General features: G+C 47.1%; 1 protein-coding gene across 2 annotated transcripts; it reads right to left on the reverse strand.

Annotated features, from left to right (window-relative positions):
- Window positions 1-4,623: 4,623 nt before the first annotated feature.
- On the reverse strand, window positions 4,624-17,132 carry SLCO4A1 (solute carrier organic anion transporter family member 4A1). 2 transcript variants are annotated; one of them, XM_041478498.1, is made up of 12 exons: window positions 16,776-17,132; window positions 16,164-16,745; window positions 14,859-14,949; window positions 13,835-13,956; window positions 13,410-13,521; window positions 8,973-9,127; window positions 8,102-8,297; window positions 7,396-7,561; window positions 6,635-6,807; window positions 6,196-6,260; window positions 5,568-5,716; window positions 4,624-4,773 (listed from the first exon to the last, which is right to left on the reverse strand). In XM_041478498.1, exons 1-12 carry the CDS (start codon window positions 16,987-16,989, stop codon window positions 4,624-4,626), a joined length of 2,175 nt encoding a protein of 724 aa, XP_041334432.1. In that variant the 5' UTR covers window positions 16,990-17,132. The 2 variants fall into 2 exon arrangements, with proteins under 2 accessions (XP_041334432.1, XP_041334430.1); XM_041478496.1 differs by having other exon boundaries at window positions 16,164-17,132.
- Window positions 17,133-26,377: the final 9,245 nt, after the last annotated feature.

Consider the following 26,377-nt stretch of genomic DNA (forward strand, 5'->3'; position numbering starts at 1 on the left):
ATCCTCTGCCAATCCCTCCTTAGGAATGAAGGCATGCAGAGGCAGCAAGCACTTTGCTTTTTCTATTAAAAATGCTTTCATTGCTAGTCTTTAGGTGGTAGGTGTACAGTTGGAATTGGCACAGGGTGCCCAGAGCAGCTGTGGCTGCCCCTGGATCCCTGGCAGTGTCCAAGGCCAGGCTGGATGGGGCTGGGAGCAGCCTGGGACAGTGGGAGGTGTCCCTGCCCATGGTAGAGGGGTGGAATCAACAAACTTTGAGGTCCCTTCCAGCCCAAACCATTCCATGGTTCCATGATTCCATGATTCTATGAACTACAGGTTTTATCTGCAATGCCACAGAGGTTCGGGTAGCTCAGGATTTTCTGTTCTTCCCCCTGCTGGGGTGCAAGGCTTCATCTGTGATTTCATCAACTTCCAGGGCATTGCTCCACTTGGACCAGATTTTGTATTTTTAAACCAGAAAGCCAGAATAGTAAGAGATCACATTTTTCACATTAGTTTGAAGCAGGGCACATTAGTATGTTGAACACTCATGTCTGGAGCTACAGTTTCTATAGTTACTCGTGCATCAGTGTTTCACTGAACTACTGCAATATTCATTTTACAGCAGCTCTGCTCCCCCCTTACTAGGAGAGGTTTGTAAGAGAATTTGTGGTGGGTTCCTCCCTTTGTGTGAACTTTTAGGTTTCTCAGGACTCTCTTAATGGACAGAGTGTTACTTGATAATGAAGCAGGTGAGATGTAACACCTCAGAAAATTCGAATTTAATGTGAGATCCATTCTTCTGTGCATCTCTAGGAAATTGGACGGCAGGTTCCTGGCTGGAGAAGACATGCAGCACCTCATTAGAAGGAGCAGAATGGTCTCATTTTCCTCTTCTAAAATTGCTGCTTGCAGGTCAGTATGAAAACTTGAGGGAAGACAAGAAAATTCTGGCATTTATTCTGTTCCAAAGAAAATTTTTTGGCAAGAGAAAATGCCATTCTGCTTCCTCGAATTGTGTGATGGAAACCCAGCTCTGCTCCCACGGCAGAGGCACAGCCACCCCTCACACCTCCTGTCCATCTCACATGTGCTGGGTTGAGGTTGCCCTGGCTGGTAAAACACACACATTTCCCTTAACCTGCCACTCCTCTTTTTTCCTGATTGATTTTAAAGCAAGTTAGATGAATTATTAATTATGACCTGACCCAGAGACCACTGGGCTCAGTATAAGGTTTGCCATGGAGTTCCACCTGGGCCAGAGCACCTGGGGTTATTCCTGTGCTCCAAACCAAACATCCTTTTAACTTCAGGAGAATCCAGGCAGGTTTGTCTCAGAGTGAGTGAAAGGATCAGGCTAATAGCAATACCAATTATAACATCTGAAGAAAGAAATTCAAAATATAAAAACTGCCCTTTGAATGACAGTTCAGAGCCCTCCATCCCTGCTTGGGAAGGGAACACTTCAAATAAGAATTTACCAGATTTTTGTAGAAACAATACAGCTGCTCTGTTTGAACCCTCACCTGCCTGTTTCACAGCTTTCTGCTTACAAATCGTATATTTCCCCTGGCATAATGTATCACTAGATACTACAATTTTACTTTTGGACCTGATTTGGATCTCATAAAAGGTTTTTTTTTTTTTTGCTGTTGCAAAGCCGGAACCCAGTGCACGGCCTGGATTTCTGTCCTTTCCAGAAAGAGCCCGCAGTCAGCAGCACACGGAGGAGCTGGCCATGGCACCGTGCTCCATTGCCATCTAGTGGCACTGTCCCCAGCCCCACTGGCCCTGCACAGAGCCCTGACCCACGGCTGGCCCTGGGAAAAGAGAGGGGTTCTTCCTCTTGCTGGAATCACATCATGCCAGTCACGTTATGCTCGGTTGGTTGGTGTTTATTTTCCCTTCCTGTGCTGTATGAAGCTAAGCGCAGTTGGGTGCAGAGTTGAATGCTTGGCAGATTCAGTTTAGATGTACTGTAATATAGTATCAAATAATATAGTATAATACAGTAATTAATTAGCCTTCTGATAAGATGGAGTCAGATGCATCATTCCCTCTCCCCTCATCATGGGGTTCCCTGCAAATCTGAAAGTCACCTGAATGCCTGAAGCTCCTGTAGCCATGAGGGGCTTTATTAATGCTACAAATTAAACACAAACCTGTGTTCTAACCTTCCTCCTCGGAGACGCCACAATGGCCTTGCAGCAAATGGCACCATGGATACACCCCTGCCAAGAACTGCAGCTGGGAAAGGGTGACAAGTGATGAAAAACACACACACAAGTACCTGTGAAAGGGTGGTTATATTTCTATGCTTTTATAGCAATATAATACTTCATTTCAGAATTGGGAAACATACTTCCAAATATTTTAAATTACCTGTACAGCTAAACAGCCTGGTTATGGAACAGGAATGCCATGGTGCTGCTTACTAAAATCCTTGAATTACCAGTCCCACAGCAACGTAATAAATGCCCAGAATCCCAGAAGCTTTTGTTTAGCTCTGGAAACAACACACTCAGATAAAGCTCATTTCATAAACACTAAAATTGCATTGCAACATCCATATTTATATACACACACACCCCCATATACATATATATATATTTATATATATATATATGCGCAAAGAAAAACTTCTAACTTTCATAAATACATCATATATAAAATAAGCTCCCAAAATACATTCATGCATTTCCCCATCTCAGATCCCTGCTTGTACCCAAGGTGTCTAAGCTGGGAAGGGCAAGGCCTGCAGACAGGCTTGTGTTTGCAGGTGGCTCCAAACCCAGGTGAAGGTGTTGGGGCAGTGCTGGGGTTAAATCCTGCAGCTGTGGGTCTAACCCTGCCTCCCTAGAAAAACAGGGCTCTCCTGCACACTGTGCCACATCAAAGCTGCACCAGCTGCCCTTCCACAAGCAGCCAAAAGCCACCACCATCCTGCCCTTATCACTTTTTCCAGCAGTTAGTAGAGATAGAAACAGAATCATAGAATGGTTTGCATTAAAGATCATTTTGTTTCAATCCCCTTCTGTGGGCAGAGAGATCTTAAACTCGACAGGTTTGCTCAAAACCTCACCCAAGCTGGCACTGAGCACTTCCAGGGATGGGGCAGGGGGTGCACAGTGTGCCCCAGCACTTCATAGGGACTGGGAAACAAGGGCTTTGGAAGCAGAGAGGTCACCCTGTGGCTTTGGTGGAAGAGGATCTGTGAATGGAAGAAGCTGCTTCCTCCACTGTCCTGAATATCAACTACACTCCCAGCAGCACCATCCTGTCTGCAACAGGAACGCTCTGACAGTCAGTCCTTTGCTAATGAAGGGAGCAAATGCCCATCCTGTGTCCATTTGTGAAAGCATAAATACACAAAATATACAAAAACATCTACAAAGCAATTCTGAGTGGGAGCTGGCAGGAAGGAAGTGCCAGTTGTGCAGCTCAGGGATGCAGATCCTGTCCTGTGAACACAATCACACCAGGCAGGATTCCAGGGGCTCCCTCTGCCTCCCCTGGGGATGCACCAGTGTGCAAACACTGGCACACCCAGCACCAGCCTGGCCTGATCTGCACTCACAGGGAAGCCAGACTCACACCTGCCCCAATTCCACTTCTGCCCCTCAGAAAGGTCCTGGTCAATATTGCAAGAGCACATTCAAAGGCCATTTTGGGAATGCTGCCCTCTCTCCTTGCAAGCAGGCCCGTTACAAGCCAAGGCAGACCCATCCCTCAGACAGCTGGTCTAGAGACAAACTAAATTCACTCCAACCTTTCTGTTTACCCAAACCCACGGTCTTTACAGAACAACCCAAGATAAACATTGCATAGATCTGTATCTCACATCTTCCCACGCCCAGCAAACAGCAAGAAGTTCAAGTTTTGCACAGTACATTACAAAAGGCATCACTTTTAAACAACACAAATTAAAAAAATGAAGTGTCACCACGGTGTAATCCCTGCAATGAGTGAGGCAGTGAGTGTACAGTGCTTGGCAGCTCTGGGAATGGCTGCCTGTAGTGTACTGATGGATTTGCTAATCAAATCTCCTCTCCCAGTAATAGGAACTTGCATAATGAGAGAAGCTGCTCCTGAACAGAGTGATTCTGTGTGCCATGGGAAGGAGGAGGACACTGCCAGGGCTGTCTGCTTTGCATGCAGCAGTTCAAGGGCCAGCTGACCCCTTTGCAGTGCAGACTGCAGAACAGCAGTGCTCCCCCCCAGCTTGGAAGTCCCAACAGGAGTTTTGCTACAGTTGGCTTTACAATTGAGATATTCAATACATTTGGCCCAGATCCTCTGGTGGTTTAAACCCCACATGCTCCATTGGAGTTACCAGTGATTACTTCCACAAGTGGAGAACGTGGTCCTGGCTTGTCACAGACACAGAATAAAGCTACAGTAGCCCTTTCTTTAAATAAAATTAAATAACTGCACGTGGCACCAGCACACAACTTTAAATGTGCTTCTGCTGTTAAGAAAATAGCAAAGCACACCAGTGGTCACTTAAATTATTTATCTTCAACTAAAAAAAAAGAATAAAAATTTAAAATATTACTGTTGATTTAAAAACCCTTGGGAAACTGCATAATGTCTTCTCGTGCTATTTCTGAGGCTGAAAAAGTCACTTGCATGTGGACAGCACTATATATCCTCTTCAGCTGGCAGTGAAGGCTTGTGCTCCTGGAGGTCACTGGTGCCATTTTCGGATGCATCCAAGCTGCCTGGAGCTGACTCTGGAGGTGGGGGTTTGTAGAGTAAACAGGCCACTATAAAGAAGGTTGTCCCGAGGACCTGCAGACATGGAGACACCCCGTTACTGTCTGCTCTCCCCCAAAACCAGGAGCCCACCCCACATCTGCCATGAGCTTTGCTGACCAAGCTTTGGGGAGGAGGAGATGTTGGCCAGCCTGGGAAGCAGAGCAGCACTCAGAGCCAGAGGGGGTAAAAATCTGAATTTAGCCAGCCCCACAGCAATGGGAATTTGGAAAAGTTCAGCCCCACACAGACACCTGGAGCACAGTGCTGCATGAGCCAACACTGCCTCAGCCTTTTGCTGGAAGGCTTTTGAAAACCTCTTTATCACAGCAGCTGCTAAACACTACTATCTAGGGCAAGTGCTTGTTTGGGAGCAGTTAAAATGATGGTTTTCTGCTAATAAATAAAGCCCACATCTCTGAGCTCTCTTATTTTCTAGCAGTGACTGGGGAATGGTTATTTACAGCCTGCCCACAATGCCATCCCTCACTCTCACTAATACACTGCACTTGGATATTTTACTCCATCTCTAGCAAAAATCACTTTGGTTGCTGTTGGAAGGAGGTATTTCATATGGTGTAATAGAAGCTGTAATCCTAGAAAATAATGGGAATTTAACAGAATGATGGTGTCTGGAGCACCATTACCTGATGAGAAGCTAACAGGGCTTTTGCCTTCTCTGAGAAATTTCTTGTGTGAAAATTTAATCTTGTTTGGGGGCGGGCCAGATCAGGGCAACCCAATTTTGTAAAATTCTTTCCCAGAGCAAAACATTATGTCCTAAAAAGCTGTCTGCTTTACCAGGGAGTGGAGATAAGCAGCAGCATCACCTTGTAGACCAGTCCAGCGACGAGGGTGTATCGGCTCATGGCTGAGTTCTGGTAAACGTAGCAGGAGCCCTGCTCTCCACACTGGTCCTGCCAGAGCAGGCAGGATTTATCAATCATGGAGCCAAAGGCAATGGGGCCAGGGATTCCTCCTGTGGGCAGAGAGAGGGCAGCTTCAGTTCAGGCAGCACCTTGCCTTTTCTGCACCAGGCTCTGCTGATAGCATGATTATGCATCCAGAGCCACCAGGTATCAAAAATAGTCTGGATTTTAAGATCTGAGAGTCCAGCAGGTGTTTTGGCCATCCTGACCTACATGTTGCACAAGAGCCAAAAGACACTCACAGAAGCTTCAACACCTCTGCTCCTTTTCCTTAAAATCAGAGCACATTGGCAGGATATTGGACCTCTGTCACCTACAGAACCTTCCATTCAGTTCTTAAATCACATGCAAAGGGAATTAGGTTGTCCTGGATGAGAGCAAAAGAAAGCAAGCATCCCCCTTTTCAGCAGGGTGTGTTCCTACTCCCTTGTTTTCCAATCCAGTGTGTTTTATTCCTGGGTGACAGCTTGGCACACACCTCCCAGAACCACCAGACCATTGTGGGGTGCAAATTCCCCCTGCTCCATACCTAGTGTTCGTACCACAATCCACTGGATCCCGAGTGCAAAGGACCTTTGTCTGTCAGAGACACACCTGTGGAGAAAAAGGAGTTTAAAAATGCTGCCAGTCTCACCTCCCTGCTTCACAACTCCAGGTCCTCAAGCCCAGCACACCTGGGACCTCCAGCACACCTGGGACCTCCATCCCTCTGGAGATTCAGGATCACCCCAGTGCAGTGTCCCTGCTGTAAATGTTTGTATCCCATGGCAGAGGACAAAGCTCCCAATGCTGAAATTTCCTTTCCCAGCTAGACTGGGACAGGAACTAGTCCTGATGTCTCCAGGCTGCCAGTAACTCAGTGGTTCCCATCACACCTTTTCCATGCTTGATCCAGCAGGAAAAAGCAGAGAGGAGGATATTGAGGCTTCTTGCAGTGCTGGCAGAGGACAAGGCCATCCCCTGCTTACCTCAGAGTGGCAGTCAGGGCAGGAATGCTGCTCAGGAAGGTGAAGAGGATGACCACGAACATGAAGCACAGGAGCAAGGGCTTTTTGTCACAGGAGGAGGTGCATTTCCCTGCCTCTGCTTTGCCAGAGCCAGGCAGGAGAGCTTTGTCAACACAGTTGCACTCTTGGTAGACCTGGGAAAGAAAGGCTGGTGGGGGCTCTGCTGCGGAGAATGTGGTGACAGTCAAAGCTTTAAAAATAAGAAATTCAGGGAGGGCAGAAAGCAGCTGGTTAGACTCCCAGAATGAAGTAGAAATCAAGCTGCATTTTTGACAAACCTCTGTTTGCAAACAGGTCAATCAAGCAAGGGAAATTAACTCTGCCAGGCAGCTGAGTGTCACCTCTACCCTCCCTAAGTCTTTGCCTGACTCCATGAGCAACATGCTGGAAGGATGAGGAGGTGCATCATGTTCATTCAAGACCCAAAAGGAGCACTACGACAGAAATCAGGGGCTTACAAAGCTCCCGGCCCTGCCTGCCTGGGTGATTTTCCATGGATTTCAGCACAGTCTGACCCAGAATGAGGCAAAGATGATTGGACATGAGAGACGCAAAGCAGGGTGACCTCAGAGTACCTCCTGCCTTCATCTCCTGTGGTACCTGAGAGCATCCACCCTGCCCTGCCTGATTTTACAGATTTGCAGCAAAGCTTTTGCAGAGCCAGCCAGATCACTCCATAGATGTGCCACCCCCCTGTTCATGCACAGTGCTTCCAGACCTACCTTCTTCTCATTCCTGGGGTTTACAGACACACTTTTGCAGCCAGCGTGGCAGGGGGAGTAGTACATGATGCCATCAGTGCCACAGACAGGGCTGTAGGTGTCCTGCAAACAGCCACACTGGACATTGCAGGCTGCTGTCAGGTTGAGGTACCCACCTGGCAAAGCACTGAGGGAAACACAGGAGCAGTCAGTGAGCAGCACTTTACAGGAGGAAATGGGGAGAGGAAGGGACAATGGGAGTTGTGATGGATCCCCAGGGAGCACAAAGCCAGGTTTGGAAAGGCTTTCATCCCACCAAATTTTAACCATGACCTGGAGCTGTCTCTCCCACAGGCACCAAGGGAGTTTAAGTGACCAGCTCTTAGGGTGACACTTCCATTCAGAGAGGAGATTCCCACTTTTGGTCCAGTTTATCCCACTGGATAGAGATGGGGGCTGTTGTAAAGGCAGCTGAAGAGTGGAGTATCTCCCACTCTGGTGCTGCTGATCCTCCTTCCCTTACTAACTAGGGAGCCTCTTCCATAAACTCTATCTGACTGCAAAACTCAGGACATCTATTTTCTGTGTCTCACCCTTTGCCTGGAGGACTGACCAGACACCAACTTTCACCCCAACACATCCACACATGATGCCCCCAGCACTGTGTGTTTGTTACCCTGTTCTGACAGAGCCCCTCAGGACAGACAGACAGGGTGGTGGTTGTTACCTTCCATCGTACATCTGGGTTACTCCTGCCATGGGCATGTTAGGGCAGTGGATAAAAAAAATGAATATGGCCAGCAGACTTGACACTGTGCAAAGCAAACACAACTTGATGATTCCTGAGCAGCGCAGTTTAAATTTATTCACGAGGAATCCTCCCAGGAATGTGCCTCCCCCTCCGGCTGGCACGACCAGATAACCTGAAAAAGAAGAGGAAAAAAACCACAAGTGAGTTCAGAAATGTCAGCAAGGAGTTTTCAGGTTTGAATACATTAATTGCAGTGTATTTTGCATATAAATGACTCCTTGCTTTCTGTGTGGCTTCTTGGTGGGAGTTCAGTGGATGTTGCTGCAGTGGGTGGTCCTCTGTAACAGCTCAGGTAATTTGGCATGAGCCTGTTAAGGCAGCTTTTCCTGCCCAGAGATCTTAAAACTGACTCTTTGAGGAGCACATCATGATGATGCTTGTTGGACCCCATTCCTTGGTCTATGTTACAGCACTTAGGTAAGAATCCTCACAGTTTCTGCATGCTGACAAAATATCCCCCCCAGCTCTGACGTCCCTCCTCAGTGGAAAGGTTTAGCCAATGTTTCCTGGTGATGAACTAGGAGGAATTACAATTATTTTGCCTTCCTCTAGAGGGTAACAGATGGCTACAGAAGTGACACATTTCCTCCTGATGTCAGTAGATAGAGCTCTGGAAATGCACTGGCTGTAGGTGTGCTGATAGGAAATGATCCCATCTAACAGCTGAAGGGAATAACCAGTCCATAATTAAACTGCAAAGCATCTGTCTCCATTCTAAACAAGCTAAAAGTGCTCTTCTATTTGTTGGCAAAAATGGGAAAACATTGCAAAAACATGTTTTCCTTACCAAAAAAGGTGGCAGCTTCAGAGGCACTTAAACTAAACTGAGACTCCAGGAATTTGGGTCCAAACGTGGACATCCCAGCAATCAGGGTCGCTTCGGTTGCTCCTGCTAAGCAGAGGAAGATGAAGGTGGGGTTCTTCAGAAGTAGCAGCACTGACCTGGGAAGGACAAATATATTGGAATTGAATCACTGATTTCAGGCACATTTTGATTTCAGGTCTTCCAAGTCAGAAGGATCACGTGTAAGATGAGGCAGCATCCCATCATCCTGCAACTCTGAAAGGAAAAACACCAAAAGGAAGATAATTGGTGTTTGAAGGAGCTTTTCCAGTCAGTGACACAGTGTATGTGTGTGATGTAACTCACACTAAGGGCACCCACAACTTCTACATGGATGATTTCAGCAGGAATTTTCCAACATTTAGGCTCAGGCTGAGTACTTTGTCTGTTTAAATGGGGCAATACTGAGAGGCCATTACTCCTCACCAAATCTCCATCATTTCAAGGTTTTATTAGTGCCTGTTGGCAGATATCTTGGGACTCCTGGCTCAACCAAGAGCAAATCTACATCCTCACATACACACATTAGTTGTGCACTCACACTCTCAGAACAATAACAACCTCTGATAACCAGAGATGTTTTGTAACTCAGGGGAAATACCAAGCAAGCCTTTCTATATGGAGGAAACACCTCCAAGACACCTGAAAAACAGAAAGCAATCTTTCTGCCACAATCTAAGCCCAGTTTTACTTGAAGCCTAATGTACAAATTGAGTAACTCCATTTTACTTTGACTCACTGGGATTTAGGAGAGAGCTGCAGATTATGCCTGAGAAATTGCCATGTGTCATTTATATGCAGATCCAGCAACAATTCCATCCCTGAGATGCACAAAGGCCCTCAGGCACAGGGAATGGTCTCAATTATCTCTCACTATCTCGGATATTGGACTAAGAGGACTGACATTGCTTCTCAGGGCATGTTTTGTAACCAGCTTCAAATTCTGCCCCATGACTTCCCCCTAGCCAAGCCCAGGCCAGTGCCATGGGTTATCCCATTTCTGGGATGGGCATAAATCCTTCAAAAGTGATGCCCTGGGATGCTCACAGAGCAGAAAGGCACAGACACCACCTCCTGCTCTGGTGGAAATGTGAGATCAGAGAAATCCTGCCTTGGTACAAGCAAGGGAGAGACGTGCTGAGGCTCACAGTCAGATTTATGCAACTGTACTCACACGGAGAATTGCATTACATCAAAAGAACAAAGAAGCTGAAAGACAGAAATACCACACATTCCTACATTTTGATTACAGGGGGCTTTACACTGCCTAGCTCTTGGGATTAGTTTAATGTACTATTTTATTTTCCAGATTTTTTTGACTGTGCTTAATTTAGAAGCATAAAGCCTAATATTTTAATGAGAAAATGCTTGTAGATCTTGTGGCTGAGGCAAAAAACAGACAGTGCCTTCACCTTTTTACAGAGAAGAGTTTCTCCCTGGCACTAGTGTGACTTTCTGCCCACTGCCCAAAAGTTACAGGCTGGACTTGCACGTAGGAAAATGCAAAGGAACTCCTTTCAGCAGTAAAAATAAGGATTTACTCAATTTAATCTGTCTGAAGACAGAAGATGTAGTTGTGAGGAGCTATGGCACATAAAATCTTTCCAAAGACAGCACAAATGTTTTTATTACATCAGTAGGACTTTAAACACAACCAGAAATCACCTAATTCTTGAACAGCCTTGGCAGTGCTCAGTTCTTGCAGCCAAAGGGATTTCAAGAGCCCCAGCACTGCAAAGAAGAATCCCACCAGCTAAAAAAGCTGACCCTCCAAGGCTTTACTTGGGGGCACACATAGGAACTCTTTCTCACAAAATGGTTCTCTGAGTAGGTTGGGACCACCTGCATGATCAGAACCTGCTCCTCTGAGCGTGGCATGTCCACAACACCCCAGAAAAATGGATATTTATCCAATTTTAGAGCATGGGGGCTTTTCCAGCACAAAATGACACCCACTGTCACCAGCACCAAGGGAACAGAGGGCACCCTGTGCATCCCACAGAACATAAACCAACCTCCCTTTGTTCTACTTCATGGCTTTTCTAAATCACACCCTGCACCTTATCCAGGAGTGATCAGTGAAATACTGACCACAGCTCCTTGTGCTGAAGATCAGGGCTTGCCAGGCCAGGCAGTGATCCTCACAAACTCCACCCTGCAGCTTGCAGGGACAAAGCCTCCTCTTGGTACAGCTCTGCGTGCCCTCCCTTTGGGTCTCTCTGCTCTGACAGGAGGGGACACTCCATGACAGCAATCATATGGAAGCAGAGAAAGGAAAATGCTGTTTTATCAGACCTTTTCAACCCAAGAGTTACTAGAGAAGTGTCTCCAGGGCAGAGGATTAGGCTGTATGGGCTGCATTCCTGTAGGCTCTCAGGCAGCACTGTGAATGCAGCAACTCATGAATCTCACTGAGAAAGGACCTGATGGCATGGAACAGTATTTTATTTCATCAGTATTTCTGCTTATCTTTGTGAGACTCTTACTGCCTGTACTGTGAGAAAATGTGTGGCACACAGTCCCTGACCAACACAAAAGGAACAGGGAGTGTCCTTTGGCCTCACCCTCCAGCCTGCTCCACGTGTCCCCAAGAGCTGCCTGCACAGATGGGATCTCCTCTTATATTAATGCAAGCTTCCAGAGCAGAAAGCCTTGAAGGCACTTCCCTCCCATTAATCAAAACCAGGGACCACAAAAGTCTGCTGGGTTCCTGCTTTCAAACCACACTGAGGTCTGGACTGGTCTGAGTTCTCTGATACAAGTTCCCACCTTTGGGGATTTATTATTCAGAAACAAGGTGTGAAAGATGCTTCTGGAGGAGGATTGTCTCTGTTCCTGCTGTCAGAAAGCAGAAACACTGGGAGCATCCTTCCAGACAAGCAAGAAAAGCATCAACCACTGAATTTCATCCCTCTCTGCTGCCCTGTTTGTGTTGGTTTTAGTCACAGACTTATCGTTATTTAAATGCAGGTTTTGAATTCAATTTCCGTGAGCAGAACAAGCCATGACCTGGGAAAATGGCACCCAGTCAAGAATGCCATTTAATAACAGCACTGAAGTCTGCTCAATGTAATATTCTTCATACAACTGCCTTAACTCCTGGTAAACTTCCTACAAAGCCTCCAAACATTTCAGATGGGTGTGAGTTGTTGTGTTGACACAGCACAGCTCGACTGGTGCTGAAAATTCCTATTCTGAGCACCTGTTCTGCTTCCATCCTCCTCTGCCAGCATGACAAAGACCACAACTAATGCTCAGAAGTGATGCTGGCAGCAGCCTGGGGTTTAGCAACATCTTTGCAGGGAGCAGCCATCACGCATGGATAAAATCTCCTCCCTAAAAACAGTCCTGGGAGAAATAATAAAAAAAAAAAGGAAGATCTCAACAGTGACAGATCCCCTTATTGACTGCAAGGTCCAAAAGGAGTCAATATCCAGGTATCTGCAACATCCAGAGCCTCCATGCCAGCTAACCTCCTGCAATAAATAAAGCAGCACCTCTCCCCCTGCCCTCCATTCCAATACAACTCAACAAAACAAAAATTATCATAAAATATTTCAAAAGTCTGTAACAAAAATATGTGGTTAAAAGATCACATTTTATTTTGGCTCCTGCTTTGTTCTCATCACAGAGCTGAGCAGCAGCTCAAGATTAAGCAAGTTGCTGTGTCACTGCCTTGCTGGAAAGATAAGAAGTAGTAATATATAAAAGGTGGCTGGAAGATGTGAAGGCAAAAGAAAAAGAAAGGAAACCAAGAATAAAAGCGAAAAGGAACTGAAAGTTACAGTGTGGTATATTTTGTTCCCTGGGTTTGGAATGGAGCTGTGAGAATCACAGGGCCTGTTTCATCTCGTTTCCCATTAAAAATGACAAAACAGGCATCTAACCCAAGTAAAAATAGAGGAAAGGAATAAAGCCCCGAGGGGCTGGGGAGGAGGAGCTCAATAACTGGGCCAGGTGAGGCCAGGCAGAAGCAGACAGGCAGAAATAATGCTGCTGGGGAGAGGGAGGGAGCTGGCAATGCCTGGGCATCTCTCATCACCTAAAGCTTGGCACCAAGCCACTCTCAGCAAAACTCAGTGTGTGGCACAGCACTGCAGGTGGACACGAGCTTCTGAAAAGTGGCCCAGATGGGACTGGCCACTTGTCCCCTGCTCCCCCATGTGATCCCCAGCACCAGTTCCAGCTCAGCCTCTTTGCCAAGAGTCCCAGACCTTGACAGGACCAGGCACTTTGACACCTCCTCTGCAAGGAAGTGTCACTGCCTGAAGAAGGGCAACACCTTTGAGCTGGCAGGGCTGAAGGAAGCTCAGCTTGGGCTCATTACTCTCTCTCCCCTTTGCAGGACTCCCTAACCTCTGTGTGGGGTGGTTTTCTCACCGAGGCAGATCCTTCACTGTTTTCCCAAAGTCTGGATCCGATGCTTTTTTGTGGCTGCCATCCTTCAGCTGATGAGCCTCTGACACCCTCATAACGATGTAGCGCTGGGACCCTGCAAAGGAGAGGCAAAGGGAACCAGGAGAGCGTCAGACACGGGGTGCGGATGCCACTGAAACTGTGGATTTGCAGCGGGAAAACACAATGTGACATCCTGCCCCCACCAACAGCTGCAAGGGAGAAGCAGTAAGAGGCAGATGGAAAGCCAAAGGGGTGCAATCCATTTAGGAATCACAGCTTAAACACAGGAAGTTGTTCCTTTGCTCCCACGTCCCCAGCCAGACACGTGCAGGAGGACGGAAGCCCCAGGGCGAGCGAGCACCGCGCAGTCCCAGCCCCAAACCCCGAGCCCAGGAGGAGCCCCGTACCTGGGAGGCGCTGGGGGTAGCCCAGGATGGGGATGGAGATGAGGAGGGAGGCGGCCCCAGCCCCCAGGAAGCCGATCCACCAGGCCCCCACCCACAGCGTGTTCTCGGGGGCCATGTCGGTCCTGCAAGGGCGAAGCCAAAGGGACACAAGGGAGAGAGGTGATGGTTGGGGACGGAGCAGGGCAGCTCCAAGGGCCTCTCCCTGAGGCTGGCAGGGGCCAAGGGGTCAGGGGGTGACAGCAAAGGACACTGAGTGATCTGATGGGGTGCCTCGTCCACCATTCCTCCAGCCTCAGCACAGCCTCACCGGAGCACAACGTGAGCCCAGGAAATCACATAGTTTCATGTCTCATTTAATCTCAGGTTTGCACATGCACCTCACTGCTTTTCAGCTGTGCTTTGAGGATTGTCAAGATCCTTGCTCCACCCCAAAAACACCCTCTGCAAGAAAACTGGTTGAAATAACTCATTTCTTCCCCTGGAAACCCATTCCCCCTTTTTAATCCATTCATCTGGTCTAGTAAATGATGTCCCTGCCTAAGGCAGAGGGGTTGGAACTAGATGATCATTAAGGTCCCTTCTAACCCAAAGCATTCTGTGACTCTATGATCTACCAAAGAGCCTGGAAGGAAAGAAGACTAAATCACAAATATTACAAAGCAAGGAGGGACTAAGCATCCTGGTGGGATGACTGGGAGGGCGAGCAGCACTGCTGGGAGCACCACCTCATCAGGGAACTCATTCAAAAAATTCACCTGCTGCTCACAGCCTCATTAGCACAGGCAGTGCAGCGTGAGGAAGGATTTAAGCTGACAGGTTTGTCAGCAATTTCTCTACAGCAGCAGCACTAATGCAAACCACCCTTCCAGCCTCCCTGCCTGCAGACACACCACCCAACACCCCAGGCACACTTCCACCCAGCCACCAGCTCATTGCTCCAGATCATTTGTATTATTTTTTTTCTACCCCAAAGGAAACACAGAGCAGAAAGGGAAAGGAACAAGATTTTTTTTTAACGACTTACTCTCTGCCAATTTCAGTATAAATATTTAGAAACATTCCTCCTACCAGATAACCCGCTGCAGGCCCAAGGATTGCAGCAGTGTAGAAAACAGCTGAAAGGAAAAACAAGTCGTGTTAGACAACGTCAGCCAGGGATCTCCAGCCCCATTCCCTCCTGGATGCAGGATGCTCAGCCTCTGGCTGCCTCACACCCTTCCCACGAAACCACCAAGACACAAACCCAGAGCATTCCAACAAGTTTTTGTCTCACGCTTCTCTTCCAGGGAAGCTTTTGCATTCAACCTGGGAAGTTTTATAGTATGGGGCAGGCAAAATTGGTTCAGAATTAAACCATATTTAGCAGGGATGCTGCTGATCCCATTGCCACATCCTGACTGCCACAGCAATGAGCAGCAGGATTCTCTCCCCACTGACAACACAAAATGTCTACACTAAACACAGCACCACTGGTACTTACTTCAGTTTGCTGTTTAAACCACAACACACAGAAAGATCATCAGCTAGCTGATGATCTCCTTGTGATCTCCTTCCCACACTACACAGCCTTCTGACACAGCATGGGCAGACTGACACATTTTGAAATTGCTAAAAGATCACCCTTTTGGCACTTGCACCAACAGGACTGCGTTTGGCAGCTGCTGAGTGACCAGTGGTGCAGAGGAGTGAGCTGAGCCTCTTCTCTTGGCTGTGCTTTGCCCCAGCAGCAGCTGAGCAGCCCAGCGACCTGTGCTAAGGCCTGAAGGGATGATGATCTAAAGATTTAGATTAGACATAAATGATGGTGATAAAACACTGGCACAGGCTGCCCAAACAGGTGGTGGATGCTCCATCCCTTGACACATTCAAGGTCAGACTGGATGTCTCTGAGCTACCTGATCGAGTTGAACGTGTCCCTTCTCATTGGACTAGATGACCTTTAAAGGTCCTTTTGCCCAAATCACGCAGTGATTCTATGCCCCCTTGCACAGACGGGGGTATGGCCTCATGGCTGTCTGCCAGTGATGCTAATGCCACATGGGCTGGCCCCACGCCAGGAGCAGGAGGCACTCCCCACCTACACAGCATGAGCTGCAGGAGGAAAAACACCCAACTGAGCTCACAGTTTTCCTCCTGGTAAATAATCAAAACCTCCCCAACAGCTGCCACATCCCTCTGAGTTTCACCTCACCCCTCAACTGGAAGAAAAGGCTGAGCAGTGTTGGGAGAGCTGCTCCCAGTGTGGGCTGGGAGACGATGAGGGACCGCGACCTCCCCCTCCCACCACCCTGCTGTCAAAGGGCTGGAGCTGCCCTTCACCCCCACTCACCAATGTACACAGGGGAGTAGTTGGTCTTGACGTTTTCATCTAAGTAGGTGACGCCGAGCGTGTAGAGCGGCGTGGCTCCCATCCCGTGCAGGAACTGCCCCAGCATGAAGACAAACCTGTAGCCAGAGAGGCTGGAGGCAGCCTGCGAGCAGGGCAGGCTCTGGTTCCCCCCGCAGACGCCCACCTGGGCCGCCGAGCGTGCCTCGTACTGCCCCGTGGTGAAGTGGGGCAGGGCGAAGAGCAGGGAGCCCAAGCCCATGACCAGCACGCCCCAGCCCAGCCAGCGGGGCTTGTGGCCGTTCCCCCCGAAGTAGCTGACGAAGGTGAGGCAGACGCAGGCCGCGATGTCGTAGGAGCTGGCAATCAGCCCGCTCTGGTAACTGCGCAGGTCGAAGCGGCGCTCGATGGAGGTGATGACGGTGTTGATGAAGCCGTTCACGGTCATGCCCTGCAGGAAGGAGGCCACGCAGAGGAAGAACAAGACCCCTTTGGATGTGTTGCAGAGCTGCAAGCAGCCGGGGGTGAAGGCCCCCCAGCCGCAGGCCAGTTCCTCCCCTTCAGCAGACACGTATTTGATCCCTTCTTCGAACGGCGTCTCCTCCTGCGCCGGGCTGGGCACACACAGGGGCTCGGCACAGGAGCCCGAGGGGCTGGGAGCCCCCGAGGATGCGAGGCCATTGCTCAGGGGGGTGCTGCAGCCATCGTCCCCGCTTGCTGTCCCTGATGGCCGGCCGGCCTCGCCGCGATGAGGGGATGGGCGGGAGAAGTCGAGGGGCTGAGCGAAACAAAAGCCATTTTCTCTGGTGGAGTTCTGGGGCATTGCCATGAACGGGAATGCAGAGTCCAGTGGCGGGTTGAGGTGGGCTGATGGCCAGGGTGGCTTTGTGGGGCAGCAAGAACCAGCCTGTCCAGGAGATGCAATTTTCAGCAGTTACTTCAGTAGGGAGACGGTTAAAGTCTGAGCCAAGACCATTCTGATCTGTGCAAAGAGAATTTTTACATGCTTTTACATAAAACCATGCTCAAACCCTTCAAATATTCTGCTTTTTTCCCCCTTTTTTTTTTTTTTTTTTTTTCCAATAAGTATAAGCATTTCACTATGCAGTTCACTTGGTCATGTGCCTTCCACCATGGAATGTGCTGGTACCTCAGGTCTCAGGGCATCACCAACATTACAGAAAAGAACAAAACATTCAAGAGCCTTCAAAGAAAAGCACCTCTAAGGCAGTGTCCCCACCCACTGAAGCCCCTTACTCCTCCTCTGATAAAGACCTGGTGAGACCCCCACAACCTCCATCCCCCTTCTTCCCCCTGCAGAGAACAGCCCACACAGCTACAAGTTGTGGGGGCTGTTTCCCACTGCTAGAAGTCCTTTGGTCTCTCTTTCACACTCTGCCAATAACAGTTTATAATTATCCTGAAAAGTTTCCACAGTCAGATTGATTTTATTCCAAGCCCTCAGATCTGTTTACAACTATTCAGTAAAATCCTTTCTATAACTAATTAGACTACATGCCATTTCAGAGCAGGCTGGAGGGCAGAGGCAGCTGACTCTAACCTGATTACCAATGCAGACTGCCTTCTTTCACCCTGTTCCTGTGCATTGCATCACCTGACCCTGCCAGCAACCAAGAGTATTTTTCCTTAAATGCCTTGGCTGAACTGTAAATGATGAAAATAATAAGGTTCTCCCTTGAATACTGGTCTTAAATATGCAACAAATGCTAAGCGAGAACTGTTTAATCAGAGAGCATCCTCAAAGCATCCTGTATTTCTCAATAATTTTGCCAATTTCTGTTTGAGAGGTTCCCACAAAAATGCTCCCCCTGAGATGACAGTCTCATCAGCATGGAAGAGGGAAAAAGGGCATTTTTTCCCTGATAAAATGAACTATGTTCAGATGGCTGTAACCTGGGAATATTGCAGCCTTTGGTGAAGACTTTAACACTTATCTGTGTGTTGCTGTAAAAAAATGATTGACATCTGCTAAACAGATGTGCTTCTCTGTACCAGCAGATCTCAGGAGGACTTGGCAGAAAATGATGCTCAGAGCACCACCAAGGTGCTGCTCCTACCCCAGAAGGGCAGGGGACAGCCCACATGTGCTACCAAATCTTAAACATTCATGTCAGGAGTGCTACAACACATCTGGTCCTTAAAGTAGGTTAAACAAATGAGGCCTAACTTTCACTTGCAAATAACTTTATCATAACTACCCTGTCTGGGGAGCAGTGTTCATGGACTACTTCCTATTTCAAACTCCAGATTCCAGCTGAGATTTGATGACAGTGCAGGGCAGGTGAGCCTGCTGGGCAGGAGGACACTACTTTGCAGCTCCACGCTGGACTCCTCCAGGTAACTCCTACCTTAGCTGGCTGAGTACAGCAGGTAACTTTGATCTGTAAAGTGTAAGTGCAAAAACTGACTGCAGGGGTTGAAATTTTGCTGCAGAGACAGACTGTTGTAATGTGCTGGCACAAAAAAATGATGCTTTGGTGCAAGGCTCTATTTTTTCCACTTTTTTTGCCTCTCCAGTGTTCTTATGACTCTTACAGCTCTAAATCTGTTTCTCATCTTTGGATGCAATATTGGAAGCAATAAATAAGCCTGCTTTAGCACTCTGTTAAAGTCAGGAGTGATTATTAGGTGCTGAATCAGGCTCTAAGGGGCGGAATGGTTCATACTCATGTAAATCAAACGCCTCCTTGCACAGCAGCCAGGGCTGCAGCTGCACCCTCCTCCCATCAAACTTGTATCGGACTCATGTCTGATGTTACACTTGACTGCACTTGTAAAGAAGGTTTCTTGGCTGGGGATTGATTTTGCTCTCACTGATTTCAGCAGACAGAAAAAGCACATCTCTGTTATTACCTGAGATGCAAGCAGGAGCTGTGAGCTCCCCAACTGGCCCAGCTTCACCCTGGAGGAAACACTCCTTTAAACACTGGGATCTCTCCTTTGATACCTCATGAATTTATATTGATATTTTGGTATTTCACGAGTCAGGAAAGAGACTACAACTCTTCATCAAAGGTTTTATTTCCTTGGTGGCAGCAGTCTGGCCCACAGGACCCAGGTGACCACATCATCCTCTCTTCAACTCCTGCCACTGCTAGTGCGAGTTAACAGCAAACAGGGTGACACATTTCCAAGAAAGCAGCCAGCCTTTCCTCCAGGCAGCAGATGTTTCCCCACACCCAGAAGCCTTCTCAGCCCCAACACCCCCTCCTGTACACATCCCAGTGGACCTGGGCTAATGACTCGTGCCCAGGTGCCGTGGGCAGGGAGCCCACTCCTGCCCTGTGCTGCCCCCCGAGCTGCTTGGCATCTCTTGAAGTATTTATAAACTGGCTGTGACACCTTCACTGTGGGTATCAGCTTGCACAGGAGCCATATGCCACTTTAGAGGACAAAATATAATCTTCAGGGGAAAAAAATCCAAGCAACTTCATGCACTTCCTAATCATTCATATTCTTCTGAGCCATCCATTTATTGCCTCCCATTCATCTCTGTTTTTAATGACTCAGCGGGTGATTTCTTGCTTACACTGAATCAGTCCCAACACTCTTATCTCTCTGCCATAGATTTCCTCATTTTGCTGCAAGATTTCTACTTTTTTTTCCACTGTACAGCTGGTTCCAGAGTGCCAACATTATCGAGTCAACACAGCAGAAGTAGCAAGGCAATGAAAGCATATGATTTGTATTTCCTGATGAAATCTGTAAAGACTCCCCCCCCATAATATTTAGCATTAAATCAATAGTAAAACTTACAAGCTTTTCATCAGGTGATCATTTAAAAAGTCACAGGACCAATTAAAAACATTTTGTATTTCTGCCAAGGACTGCGATGAGATTAATGTTGCAAATTAACTCATAACTGACATGCAAAATAATCCCATTTGCTGAAACATGCCCAATAATAGTTAATCTTCCCTTCCACATTATGGTTTTTTGACTTTTATATGGTATTATTGTGGCAAATAACATCTATACATAACTCCTGCTTTCCACAGCTGAGCACAGTTTATGAGTAGACTTAGCATTTTTTTTCAATTCTATTGCATACATGGAGCTATTTCCTAATGAACAGGGGTAGGGGATTAAAAATTATCAGGAAGTGTATTGTCAACAGGAGAGGAGCAGCCCCAGGCAATGCTTGGTGGCTGTGATGGGTCTCCTTTATTTTCCTCTGGGTCTCCTCTATTTTTATTTTCCTCGATGTGTGAGTGAGCCTGGAATTACTGATCAAGTACTTAGAATCTGGGAAAGTCCACATCCAAGCACCAAGCTCACATTACTGCAGCAAGGGATAAATTCATCTGGGTTTGTCCATTTGACTTCTCTTGGTAACACACAGTGAATTTTCCTCGGAGAGTTTGGCTTCAGAGGATTAGCAGCACTCCTTCTGTCATGGCTGATAAACACCATATGGATCAAGTGTAATCCACTGGCTGCTTTAGGAGCGGGGAAGCCTCCCAGAAGTGAGATAAATCCATGTCCCAGTCCTGTGAACAGGGCTTGTCCTCAGGGCACTGGTTCAGTGCAAGGGAGATAAAAGCAAGAATGGGATGAGTGAGTTGTTCTGAGTAACACTGAACTGCTTTCCTGGCAGCTGAGGAACTTCACCCAGCTCACACCAAGTGTAAACTTCATATTTTTAGCCCAGTTTTTAAAAGCATCCCTTTGGATCAGCAATAAAGAGGATGCTGCTATTGTGGGATTGGCACGAGGGCCAGATTGGAGCCTTTGGTAAGCAATGCCTGTGGGAACAGCGTGGTCCTGCACACATGGAAAAGTTTCAGGAATGAGAATCACACCCAGAGAGCAGCCAGCTGACCATGAACTGAATGCTGTGCTCACCATCAGTGCTGCAGGGACAGACAGAGGATGAGGGAGGAACTTCTTAGGAATGGGGGGCAGTAGCAATATCCTGACCCACCCCTCATGTCAGAGACCTGCTTCCACAGGATTAGCCCTACTGGAGTCTGCAGCATGGAAGAGAGCAGCAGAAACTAGCTTCGAGTTATCACATGAGAAAGAACATATTTATAATTACATAAATTCCAAATAGTAGAGCTTAGCACTCACAAACCCTTTGTATGTTTTCCAAGTGCTTTCCATTCACTGGGAAATTATTGCAATATACGCAAGAAATCAGGAAGGTGGCTTGGATAATTTTCAATTAGCTGCTTGAAAATGCTTTGAAGATACATCTAGCCAGATTTTCTGAGTCTGTTTACTTGTTACAGCTCATCTGTGCAAATACAATTGGCTGCAGCTGCCTCAGACCATCTTTAGAAACTTGCAGTGCCAACGTACAGAGCAGATTTAACCCGGGCACTGCTTTTTGCCATAGCACAGATTAACCAGACAAAAGGGTTTTTATGCTATAATTCCTAACTCCCCCTCCCTAATGTCACTCTTGCTTTAGTGTCTTTTTCCTACCCATACATTTGGCCAATGCTGGGAAGCTTTCCATGCTGGCACAGCACTGTGCCTTCCATCACTGTCACTGCCCATGGAGCTGGGTGTTTCCAGATACACCACCAGCATTTTCCCAACCCCTAGCCCTGCATGGTGTTATTTTCCATCATTTGGATTCTTATAACCCATTAAAGAATGTTTTATATTCAGCACACTCTTTCTGCATGAGCTGCTGGTCAGCTCTTCCCAAGGATTACCAGTTAGTTCCTACAGCTGTCCCTTCCCTGTTTCCAAGCAGAAGATGCAGACTCAGGCAAATCCTTTGTGATGTAAGAAATTAAACGAAATGAGCAAAACCCAAATAAAGAAAGTGAGACACGTGATTCTCTGGTGCTTCTAAAGATAGAAGCACTAAAATGCAAAAAATGCAACATCCTGTGTTCACAACTCGAGATGCTGTGTTCAGAATAGATGTATTTCAATAATGTTGACATTTACCATGGTTCACAGGCACTTACACTTTTTTATACTTACAGTTTGATCAATATGAAGGTAGAAACAAAAAAGAAAAACCAGATGGAACATTACCATGAAACTACCTAGAACTTCACTTTTTCTTGAAACACAATTGCCTTCCAGCCCCTGTTCTCTGCACTACGAGGACTTTCTGGGGAAAATCATGTACCACAAGGTCATTTTGCTCTACCAGCCAAGGACAGACTTTAGCTCGAGCTTTCTAGGACAGTGGGCAGGATGCCCACTCATTGAAGTCCAACCAGACAACACAGAGCTCAGTGAAGCACATTAGAAGAGCTAAAATCATCACAGAAAAAGAAACTTGCTGTCCATCAGCATCTCCTGCAACACTCACCACTGCAGTGAGCACAGGACAACATGAGATGGGCAGGTGGAAACATGGAGCCAGGTGGGAGCAGGAGAGACACACATCAAGGATTCAGCTGAGGGAAGAGCATTTCCCCACAAACTTCTTGTTTTTTGTAGATCAGCAAGTTACAGCTTCCCCAAACAGCCCTGGGAGCACGAGCTCACCGGTGCACACTGCTTAGCCTGGATCTTGTTTAACATCCAGTGATGCTCCCTAATCCTCTTAGGTATTAGTCTTGAGATTCCTGCCAAGCAGGGGAACAGCAGAGCCTCCCAGACAGCACTTAAATGAACTCACTGCTTGAAATGTGCAATGCTTCAAAATGCAGTAGAACTCCAGCTGTTCTGCTTTGGTTAACCTCAGATTAGCACCTTGGAGGTCACTGCGGCATGCAAAATGCAAAGTTAAATCACCTCCATTTCTGTGTCTCAGCTGGCTCCCTAGGAAGCCATTCTGCACTAGGACTGCAATTTTTTTGTCTCGTAATGACTTGTTTAAAGCTAAATGCCTAATCTGAGTTAGACATTCCTATTGTGTCTCTGTTGCCAACTGCAAGGAGATCATCACATTCAGGTTACCCACAGCCCTCAAGGCACAGAACTGCAGAATGGTTTGGCTTGGAAGGGAGCTCAGAGACCATCCAGTTTCTGCCCATGAGCAGAGACACCTTCCACTATCCCAGGCTGCTCCAAGCCCCGTCCAACCTGGCCTTGGACACTTCCAGGGATGGGGCAGCCACAGCATCACTGGGCAACCTGTGCCAGGGCCTCACCACCCTCACATGGAAGAATTCCTTCCTAATATCTAACCTAAAACTACTTTCTTTCAGTTTCAAGCTATTTCCACTTGTCTATCATTCCATGCCCCTGTAAAAATTCCTCCTCCAGCTTCCTTTAGGCACTGGAAGGGGCTGTAAAGTCTCCCCAGAGCCATACCTTCTCCAGGCTGAACAACCCCAGCTGTCAGAGCCTGCATTCCCAGCAGAAGTGCTCCACCCTCAGTCGTCTCCCCTGTCTCCACAAGGATTATTTTGCGTTGCTAAATCACCCATTATTGCAGATATGATCTGGAGAAGGAACAGGTACATAATCATATTTCTGTTGGATTAGCTGAGGATATTACTCCGTGCTTATTCTGGCCTCGTGTTGGCTACCACAACAGAAACAATATTTGATCTAGCACAAAGCCAGATGGTGCAAAATTAACCCATTCAGCACAAATATGATGTGGCACAGGGAATTTAGTCCAGCATTGGCACAGGCTCAAATGGCTGTAAGACTTCTGACATGGCATCTGCAGCCTCTAAGTTTCCTGATACCAAGTACTCCCCACCCATCCCCTAAAGATGACCTAAACAGGCATCACACTTCATTCTATTTCATACTTTTAGATAAACAGAGTGTCAGCTTGCAGATAATTTGCATTTGCTCACGCAATACCCTAGATCTTGACAGGCTGTGGTATATTGGGGGATTTCTCTGAAGAGGGCAGATCCTTATTTGTGTCATCAAGAGGAAATGATGAACACTTTCAAAGGGATGACTCCTCTTCATTCTCTAACTCAAAATCCCACAAGCAAAAATCAGAGCAGCTATGAGGTGAAGGGGAGGAACTCAGGGCCAAAGGGGAATTGGGGCAGAGCACGAGATCAGCACAGTGGGAGTGCGCAGGGCTGCTGACCACTGCCACCAAGGATGGGTGACAAGAAGCCAACCTGGCACGCTCCTTCCTTAGAAACCTCAGATTCATTCCAGTGGCAGCTCCTTGTGCTGCAAGTTCCAACACACAGTGCAGCAACATCTCATGCAGAAAGCACTGAAAATCTCAAGCATGCCCACAAAGCACGAGAGGTTGTAAATGGGTAGGTGCATCCTGGCTGTGCTGTCCATGGCTGCTGGCTTCTCCCATGGCTGGATGCCTCTAAATAAATAAATAAAAATCCCCTCTGATCGGAAGAGGTGAGACTCCACCAACTCATTTGAGAGGTGGCAAAATGCTGAGGCATATCCTTCAGCATTAAGAGAACCCCAGCTCAGTATGAAACAGCAATTCCACACACATACACACACACATCAACATCCACACCAAGGGACAGAGGTGCTCAGAGGTGAGTGCACACTCCCTGCAAGCACCACAGACCCTTCAGGCTGCCCCTCTTGCAGGCTGGCACATCCTTCATCTGACAGTGCTCAGCCAGGGCAGCAATTCATTCCACCTGCCAGGGAGCAAACTGGGGCTAAACAGGGTTTCTTCCTGAGATAAAGGAATAAACTGGCATAGAATGTCGTTCCGACTGCCAACCCCAAACATGTGCTGGATTCTGAGGGGTTTGCTGCCCATGAGCAGTGGGGAGACATGCTCTGCCTTGTACCCTCCCCTTCCTCATGCACCAGGAACCACAGCAGCTGCTGGAGGATGGATTTCCTTGGAAAATCTGGAAACCGCCTTCAAGGGATTCCCACTTCCACTCAGCAGCATAGTGTGGCTTCCTTTCTGGAACTTCTCCACAGGAAACTTTTCAATATTCAGTATTTCAGTATTTCAATATTCAAAGTCAGGAACTTTCCTACTTTCCTTGGTAAGGACCTGCTGACATACTACAGTCCCCAGACCAAGAGAATGGACACAGCAGAATAACCTTGTCCTTGGCTCAAGGAGGTCACTGAGGACTGAGTTTGACCCATATTCCTTATGAAACGATGTCCTGATCCTGCCATTGCTGCTAAACCAGGGTGGTGTTTGGGCACGCAAGGCACCCAAGCAGGGCTCTCAAGATGGCTCAAAGAAAGCAACAGCGAATTCAAGGGAACAAAAACTGGCTGGTTCATGGTAGTAGGCAAACTCTTTCTATTGCCTCTTGAAAAAATGCAGTATTTCAAAATTTTAATTATTTAAAAACAAGAATATTTGAGACAGGTAATCAGTGTATCACAGCCTGGTTACCTACTTTTCACTCCTTTTAATTCATTTTCTCTGAATTAAACTCTTTTCAAGATTTACTGCCAAATAAGAGGAGAACATGCAACACTAAAGGGATCACAGGTTACTCAGGGTTATATGGGACTCCAGAAAAGGCTAATTCTGCTATAACCAAGGCCCACATCTGGCTGAAAGATCTAAATCCTCAGTGACTGAATTCACTCCAGCAATCCAAGGGCACCACAGAGTGGCTCTGAAAGAACTGTGAGGAAATCCATTTTTTTCTGGCAATTCTTTTGCTAACATAAAGCTCCACAGCATCTGCCCTGGGCAAACCCTTCCAGCCCAGGCAAGGCAGAGCAGCCTCGTCACTGCTCTGACTGGCTGAGATTCTGTTTCCTACTGGGCTTTTAAACTGGAAGAATATTCAATTAAAATTTCAAATCTGATTTATTTGGAATATGGCAGGCTAAAAAGATTGATGCAGTTTTTCAAGGAGAGGCTAGGAGAGAAAAAAGTCTAAAAGAGCTCAAGACCTTCAGATATTTTTGGGACTTTTTATTTCTGTGTTATGGGTTGCTACCATTTATCAAAACTCTAAAATCTAAATTTTTTTTCCCCTCTCTTAATCCCACCCCAAAAAATAAACTCCTATCACAGAAGATACCCAAAGCACTTGAACTGACAAATATGAAGCTATAAAAATGACAAAAAGTACTTTTTCTTGGATTTTTTGTTCAGCCAGATTATTATGAAATCAAAGTATTTTTTAGGGAAAAAAGTGTTTGATCCTGCTTTCTCAACATGAAAATGACTCCCTAACTCCTTCAAACCATCAGCCACAGTTAAACAAAGCCTGTCAGCATTTCATTTTTTTTGAAGCAACCAAGCCAAGCTCTGGGAGCTCCAGTGACTGAAGATTATTGATGCCATACAGCAATATGTCATTAACAATAACAATTAAATTCAATTTTATTATAAC

The sequence above is a fragment of the Pyrgilauda ruficollis genome, unplaced genomic scaffold (assembly GCF_017590135.1).
Source record: "Pyrgilauda ruficollis isolate IOZ18807 unplaced genomic scaffold, ASM1759013v1 scaffold45, whole genome shotgun sequence".
Taxonomy (NCBI): Eukaryota; Metazoa; Chordata; class Aves; order Passeriformes; family Passeridae; genus Pyrgilauda; species Pyrgilauda ruficollis.

Coding starts and splice junctions, on each gene's coding strand:
- SLCO4A1 (XM_041478496.1), bottom strand. CDS start 16,989: ATGGCAATGCCCCAGAACTCCACCAGAGAAAATGGCTTTTGTTTCGCT. Junction 8,298..8,972: donor TGAAGCTGCCACCTTTTTTG/GTAAGGAAAACA, acceptor CTTCTTTTTCAG/GTTATCTGGTCGTGCCAGCC. Junction 5,717..6,195: donor GATTGTGGTACGAACACTAG/GTATGGAGCAGG, acceptor CTCTGCCCACAG/GAGGAATCCCTGGCCCCATT.